General features: G+C 37.3%; 2 protein-coding genes across 9 annotated transcripts in view; both read right to left on the bottom strand.

Annotated features, from left to right (window-relative positions):
* LOC111467356 (GTP-binding protein At3g49725, chloroplastic) overlaps positions 1 to 4,636 on the bottom strand; it is a 9,053-nt gene extending 4,417 nt beyond the window's left edge. Inside the window, exons 1-5 of the mRNA XM_023112214.1 lie at positions 4,107 to 4,636; positions 1,659 to 1,723; positions 1,510 to 1,572; positions 1,256 to 1,345; positions 169 to 281 (exon numbers count right to left, since the gene is read on the bottom strand). Of these exons, the coding sequence (XP_022967982.1) occupies positions 169 to 281; positions 1,256 to 1,345; positions 1,510 to 1,572; positions 1,659 to 1,723; positions 4,107 to 4,524 (749 nt within the window). The 5' untranslated portion in view covers positions 4,525 to 4,636. The remainder of the gene's footprint in view (positions 1 to 168; positions 282 to 1,255; positions 1,346 to 1,509; positions 1,573 to 1,658; positions 1,724 to 4,106) is intronic.
* Positions 4,637 to 5,136: 500 nt separating this feature from the next.
* On the bottom strand, positions 5,137 to 7,422 carry LOC111467357. 8 transcript variants are annotated; one of them, XM_023112219.1, is made up of 4 exons: positions 6,884 to 7,191; positions 6,405 to 6,548; positions 5,436 to 5,502; positions 5,137 to 5,340 (listed from the first exon to the last, which is right to left on the bottom strand). In XM_023112219.1, exons 1-4 carry the CDS (start codon positions 6,951 to 6,953, stop codon positions 5,328 to 5,330), a joined length of 294 nt encoding a protein of 97 aa, XP_022967987.1. In that variant the 5' UTR covers positions 6,954 to 7,191; the 3' UTR covers positions 5,137 to 5,327. The 8 variants fall into 8 exon arrangements, 4 of the variants coding, with proteins under 4 accessions (XP_022967987.1, XP_022967984.1, XP_022967983.1 ...); XR_002714544.1 differs by having other exon boundaries at positions 5,138 to 5,340; positions 5,593 to 6,548; positions 6,884 to 7,178; XR_002714541.1 differs by having other exon boundaries at positions 5,138 to 5,340; positions 5,416 to 6,548; positions 6,884 to 7,178.
* Positions 7,423 to 7,556: the final 134 nt, after the last annotated feature.

Genomic DNA, 7,556 nt, shown 5'->3' with positions numbered 1-7,556 from the left:
AAAAAAAAAAAAAAAAAAAAAAAAAAAAAAAAAAAAAAAAAAAAAAAAAAAAAAAAAAAAAAAAAAAAAAAAAAAAAAAAAAAAAAAAAAAAAAAAACACAAGGAAATGAAAACTTTGGCTTGTTACTGTTTTTGTTATTGCAAAACTGTAAATGCAGTATACTCTACCCTCTGGCACTAACAACTTCGGCTTCTCCCGTGGCACCAAATGTAAGACGTCCATCAAGGCCACGTACACGAACAAGTCTCGACTTTTTATACATTAAAGCAGCCAGTTCAGCCTATAAATAATGTAAAGGTACAAACAAAATTAAATAAGGGAGATGATTTATAGATGCGCAGATACTGGGCTTTTTTACCTTGTTAAATAATGAAAAGGTTAATTGTTAGTGTTGTCCTGGAACATGGAAATAATTTTTCAGAACTTCTCTGTAAAACTCAATTTAAAATTTCATTCAATCTGAAATTTTGAGCACCATAGTACAAATGTTGCTTCTTAAATAGGATGAAACTAGAATCCAAGTAAAGTAAATGTGTTCAACCCAACTGGGATGAAGTTGTTAATGGAGGTTGGCAGAATGATCGAGGAAAAGAATGATGTTTCTTACCCACGCTGTTCAACAGAAGGTGAAGTTTGGACCCAATTAATGGACAAGGACCAACAATATCGACCAACCATGCCTAACTTGCAAAAATAGGTAAGTAGCACAAATGGTGGGTATTACTGACTTTATGGGGTTGATGGGCTATGACCCATTTGGTAGAGAAAGAAAAAGGCAATAATTCATATTACCTGAACCAGCAATGGTTGTTACAGGGGTAGGTGCTGAAGATGATGAAGATGCACTAAATGATTTCTGGTACTGTTTAAATTTAGATAAGTCATCTAACAAATTAATAAATGACTTCTTAGATAAATCATTGATGGGCTGAGCCCTCGATTGAACAAAATCAGATATCACCACCGATTTCTGTCTGGCAATATTCCAAAAATAATGCAGAAACACAGTCTAATCCAAATCAACAAAATCAAAACCCATTGACCCCACATAATTTTTTTTTTTTTTTTGGTACAGCTTCAAATTGGAACCAACTGTAAATTTTTCTTGTAGTTACAATTGGTTGCAACTAAATAAAACTTAATGGACCAAGTTGAAACAATGATAAAATACAAATTGAACCCAATCCTTTTATTGTAAGTACAGATTAGCAAGAAAAAGGCAATGATACATTTAATTGAGCCCATGAAAAAAACCTGTAACTTTGCCTCTTTCGTGTAGGCATGAGCATTGAATATCTCTATTATGAGACCCACGCGGTCCAGTACAGGTTTATCCCATGCTCGCTGACATAGAATAGTGGAGCATATCATCAAGAACAAAGAATATTGCAAAAACATTTATATTAATGTAAAGATATACACAACCTACACTTTTTCCACAAGACCATGAGTGTATTTGTTCATGGTCGAACTAACAAGGGGAAGAAATGAATATACACAAGATATACCTCCAAATTCCTCTGCTGAATGCCAGAGAGAGTAGCATTTACAAAAATAGCATCAACCTCACTCTGACAAAATTTTAAACTGATAAGGTTTAGTTTAGTGATCATATTACACATCTAGTAACGTACAAACAAAACCAAATTACCACTACCTTCGACTCTGCCACATTCAAATGGCATTTGATGGCATCCACAGTTCCTGGTCCAAAATATGTATCTAAAAACATAAAACACAATGAGAAAAAATGACATAATGCAACGCTCAACCATCTAGATCATAGACAAGTCAATTTACTCATTATCTAAAATTAAGAAAGTCCATTTGTCTTCAAACATTCAATATCAAGGATGAATTAGAACTACTAAAAAAAAAAAAAAATCATTATCAGACATTTTTTCAAAACAATATTTTGCTTTCTAAGAAACAGATGTCATACCTCCCCGACATCTCCCCCCAGAGGGATAAAAGAGTGGGGAATTACACAAAATCTTCCAACCAGAGAGTTCAAGAATGAAGGATCACTTCAAAAATGATTGGTTATTATTGCCCACAGGAAAATGATAGGAACGCTATCAGGGTATTATTGGGATATCAAGGGTATATTCGTCATTTTTTAGGGAGGTTGCCATGGTATTTGGTTATAAGTAGAGGGAGAGGAAAATGACAAAGTTAGACAATTTTTTAGTGGCTAAGGGATTGAGTGATATCTCAAGAGGGGAGGTTCCAAATACCTTGAATACTCGGGAAGTTACATTGTAGTTTTGTTATCGTTTGTATTTCAAGACATTGGAATATTTCTGATTGGTATCAGAGCTGTACAGTTCTGGCCAAGGTGAATTTATGCAAAGAGATATAGAAGTGTTTATGCGAAGGAATGGATTGACTTAAGAATCAAGTGAAGAAGTAAACGGACTTGATCTTTCAATCTATATGGCTACTGTGTAATTTCAGATAAATAAAAGGGGAGATTGCAGCAACAAAAAAAAATAGGAGATTAGACTGGCAAAAACAAAGAGTCAGAAATTCATATTAGAATAAGGTAGTCTTATATGGAAAGAAATAGAGGATACTAGGAAGGTCGTTGATCAGTGGAGTGAGAATGGCCACAAAGAAAGAAGAATCGTCATATCAGAGACGACGGCAGACAGCGTGAAGAGTCGTCCTAGGTTGAGTTTGTTCACAAAGAGTGTAGAAAAGAAACAGAAAAATGGGAAGGCCGACAAAAAAATACTAGCACAGAAGAATTGGTGGCCATTGAAAGGAGATTAATTTTCCCGGAATTCAGACTGTGCGACTAAAGACTAGATTTTTGGCACAAGGTTCTTACAAAAGTTGCCATGGCAGTAGCATCTGTTCAACAAAAGGTGAAAAAGAAACAGCACAGCTACTAAGGACAACAGATGAGAGGATGCGAGTAAGGGGCCCCCATGGGAGACGTAAGCATATTTTCAACCCTTCAATCTATGCACCCCTTGTTAAATCAGGGGACTGCAGAAAGAAAGAGATTTCAGTTTACCGACAAGCAACAGATCAAGGCAAGAATTATGGTTTCCTTCCCGAAAATATAGATAGGAAGCAAGACGTCATCCGCAAATAGAATCCAACCTTATGCAAATAGGAGACCTATTAAAGAAAAAGCCTCTAATTGATTGTTGTCTCTCACCACTACCCTAAAGTCCCTTCCATTGTCTTCAAGCCATGCTTCCCATATGAAAAGAAAGGGCAGACTTGGAAAGGGGATTGAAGGAAGAGCACATTAGTGAAAGAGTTGGATGTCCTATCGTCCATTCTCATTTGTCAACACAGCTACCAAGGACAACAGATGAGAGGATGCGTGTAAGAGGCCCCCATGGGAGACGTAAGCATATTTTCAACCCTTCAATATATACACCCCTTGTTAAATCAAGGGACTGCAGAAAGAAAGAGATTTCAGTTTACCAACAAGCAACAGATCAAGGCAAGAATTATGGTTTCCTTCCCGAAAATATCGATAAGAAGCAAGATGTCGTCCGCAAATAGAATGTGCCTTATGCAAATAGGAGACCTGTTAAAGAAGCCTCTAATTGTGCCTTGACAGGAACCATGAGAAAGAAGGCAACTTGGGCAGTCGGCAACAATAACTACGAAAAGTAGCAGTTCAGAAAAATAAAATTAACGTCTTCGCATGCTTCCCAGCATAACATAAATCTTTGGAATCGAAGATATGGTAAGACTTTATGATCTTATTATGAGTCATGCATTCAGTCACCGTGTCTTTTTAAATCAATTTACTATAGCCAGGATGAATCCTTTAAATAATAAGTCAGAATTGAGGCGTTAACAGGACCATAGTTCAAGTGGCATAACTCAAAAACCGTCCACTAATAAGCCGAATTCAGGGGGAGGGTGGAATCCAAATTGAGGCAATGAATACTAAAATAAATAAGAAAACATATCCAAAGGACCCAAATTTCAATTTCTAAAATATTTCAATAGGCAGTTAACTCAAACACCGGTCGGTTTGAGGTGAGTGAGAGAGCTCTTAAGTGTCCCCAACTGAAAAATGTCTAAGCACAAAATAAAAGAAAGGGGCTATAGAATTCACATTTCTTGGACTTACCAGCGCGAGCTCCTCTGGCAGAAGGATTTTGAACTACAACGTGAAGGGGTATTTCCTTGTCAAAGAAATCAATATCGAAATACCCATCCCGTTGTTGTTCTAGAGAATTTGCAAGACACAAAGCCTCGTTTAGCTTTGCTTGCAGAATAGTATCGGGACGAAGACGAGGTTGAACCACGAAGAGTTTGGGTGGAGCTATTGGGTCTCTGCTGCAAACGGAAACAACGTCGTTGCTATTTTCCTTCCTGTGCTTGGATGAGTGCGAGAATGTCGAAAAGAGTATCCGAACCGAAGGTGGCAACAGCTTGGAAGGAGAATTAGATGGTAATAGGTAGGTTGTTAAGGCGGAAGATAGAGAGGTTATGTACCGGGCGAGAAACTTGATGCGAGGTTGCGATACAGAGATAATTCTCAACATTTGGAAGAATCGGTGGAATAATCAATCTCCTTTCACCACTATCAACCCTCGGCGTCGGTGAGTTGGCCGGTGTTGCCCTTCTGCACTCCAGAAGTTTTATGGTTTATTAAAAATATAAAAATAAAGTAATTTTTGGACCCTTTCACTTCCGAAGACTTCGAACAACAAATTACAATTTTACCCTTTATTATCCATAGTTGAGGGTGGGTCCAAACTTCATATACGAAGTTAGAGAAGTGTTTTATAAACATAATTAGATATCTCCAATCCAAGAACGTTATTCATGGTTTTGTTTCACTACGATTTGAGTTTTTCAAGTTTTGTACCCATATATGAACTTCAAGAAACCTTGTTGAACAATAGCAGAGGTTTCAACTCCACGCTCTTGCTTTTCAAAGGGCTGATTTTTCAGTCATCTTTATCCTTCTTTACTTTGTATGTTTGAATCGTCTTTAGAGGTTTGAAATGGTGATGAGGAGTTAATTACATTTACTAGTGTGTATGCCTTCATCTGCATTATCAATTCTGCACTTTGACATCAACATGTTATAACTGCTATCACTGCATGCAAATATTAGGTAGGCAGAAGAATTGTTCCTTTTGGAGTGCAGAAGAATGCAATGTGAAACAAAATTCATAATAGTCAAAACAAACAAGTGTTGGACCGTATCATAACTTTACATAATACAGGGCAGGAATTGAGCAGCGGAGAAGAACTTGTTCCACACATCTCCAATATTAGCAAAAAAATTACAAATGACAAGCACAATAACCAAACCGACTACGGTAGCTCCATTATTTTATCAAGCATTGCCCCTGCAAATCAAATGCAGGAGAAAAATCAAGAAATAAAGTTGAGTAAGGGAGGCTGGAAATGTCTTGTGAGAGTACCTCAAAAATCCTTTCCGCACCTTCTAAGGATGACCTCATTTTGTTCACTAAACTTGTTCTCCACATTTACAAAGACACATAATACACCTGCCAAGAAAGGTGAGAAGCATCAGTGATTCCATTCAAACAAATTGCAGAACAAGGAACATTAACTGAGTAGCATAACTAAACTCTCACAATTAGGAAAATGACCAGACCTCTGCTGCAAAATAGTAAAAAGAAAATGACTTAAGGACAAGCTCATATGAAAAGAAGAAAGCTAATAATAAATATTAGAAACCTGAACACAGCCAAAAGCAGGTCTAGCAAGACAGATTTCAAAACAATATGAATACAAATCGGAGGCTTCAATAGTCTGTCTATGTTAGAAGGTGGTGAAGGAAATACAAAATAGAAATGTAAGTTTGATGATGATCCGGATCCATCTTATCTGTTATAGTATAGTCAATCTAGTGTCAGCTACATATTGCATAAGACAAGATTAGAAATATAAGCGTTCCTACAAACAGGTGGGGCAAACAAGGTCCACCACTTCAAGCACCCGCAGGTCAAGTCCATTATATGATTATCAGTCCATACGCAAAACAAAAGGAAAATTATTCAAAAGAACAGAGCACAGAGACAAGCCCCAGTTTTGCTTCTTTTTCATAAACAAATCTAGCTCATCATATCCATGCCATCTCCAACTTGACTACAAATTGGGACGGCAGCAGAGAAAGATCTCTCAAAAGGTGAAGGATGAAACTGGGCATCCCGCCTACGCTTAAAACCAAAATCATCAACGGAGGAATTGTCAGCATCAAGTTTCCTGCGAATGCCTCTGATTGCTTGTTCCTCTGTCAGTGTAAGCGGGAAAATTTGCCCACTTGCACGACAAAGTGAGCTATGGTTATCATACACAATTCTTTGGTCACAGTTTTTGTCACAAATGTGAGTCATTCCTGTAAGTTTGCAGCGGTACATATTACCACACACATGTTCATTCTCACATTTCCAATCACATTTGTGGGCAACAACTTGCTCATCTCTACCCAGAATAGTTGAAAGATAAATAACGTTTGCAGAGACCATGGATTTGCCGTTCAACTCCATTTTGATGATGCGATCAAAAGGAAAGTCTTGCCTCAAAATTTCTGCACAGCCCAACACAAAATACACAACTGTCAAATATTGGACTATGAAAGCAGGGAACCCCCAGGTACGAGGCACCTACTTCTCTGATCATAAATTTTCGTTTTTTTTTTTTTTTTCCTCAAACTAACTATAGTCTTCCGCCGCACGTCCCTAATCATTATGGTGGGTTTAAATTCTAAATTTGACTGAAATTTGAAGCAAATAAAATAGAATAAGAGAAAAGGAAACTGCAAAATATAGATATATCAACAAATTGATTAATCATCCAAGAAACTCTGAAGGAAGCCCTAGAAAATCAGCTCTCCAGATCTTAAAATAGTAGAATGGTATATACCACGAAATATAATGAAAAAAGTAAAAGGTGCGTGCAGCTGGAAGGACCTTACAGAGTGCCAGATTGGCATTATCCTAACTCCGGAGACCACCACAAGTCCTTAATTAAACATATTACGAAGAGCGTGGTGATTTCAGACCAGATCTATGAAACCCATGTGCAGATTAGGGAAAAAACAAATATTTAGTACTGGAGAAACGCTTTTTTTCTTTTTGGAATAATGTAGGAAGACTAATACAAAAGACATATGAATGTTTCGATGCAGATCTTAAAAGGGAAATAGAACATGAGGTGCTAAAAAAAGCCAGAAAAGGAACAGAAAATAACTCACTTGATCTGAGAGGCCACACGACAACACCAGAGTAATGGAAAAAAAACAAACGAAGGCGCGCTGTCTCCCTCTCAATCAACTCCCGCACTCCCTCCTGTTTTAAGGAAGCAGAAAAATGAAAAAGACAGAAAATGGAATAGAACGAGCGAAAGGGGGGACGGGGCAAGCTTTTTTATAGAGAGAGGAGAGTTCGCAGTCCGTGATGATGGGGTCGATGTTATTAGTAGTTGGAGTGGGAAGGGATTTACTCAATTTTTATAAAAAAAAAATCAACATTATCCATAATATGACTTGTATGTAGTCCCAAACAAATGAAATTCCACTTCTCACAGCTGGAAAATA

This window comes from Cucurbita maxima, unplaced genomic scaffold (assembly GCF_002738345.1).
Source record: "Cucurbita maxima cultivar Rimu unplaced genomic scaffold, Cmax_1.0 Cma_Scf00034, whole genome shotgun sequence".
In the NCBI taxonomy this organism is placed as follows: Eukaryota; Viridiplantae; Streptophyta; class Magnoliopsida; order Cucurbitales; family Cucurbitaceae; genus Cucurbita; species Cucurbita maxima.
This window is presented reverse-complemented; position numbering and strand designations above follow the sequence as displayed.

Excerpts from the sequence above, each read along its gene's own strand:
- LOC111467357 (XM_023112215.1), bottom strand. The coding sequence starts at position 6,953 with ATGCCAATCTGGCACTCTGTAAGGTCCTTCCAGCTGCACGCACCTTTT. Across the intron at positions 6,549-6,883 it reads TTTTTTCATTATATTTCGTG|AAATTTTGAGGCAAGACTTT; the intron begins GTATATACCATT and ends TGGGCTGTGCAG.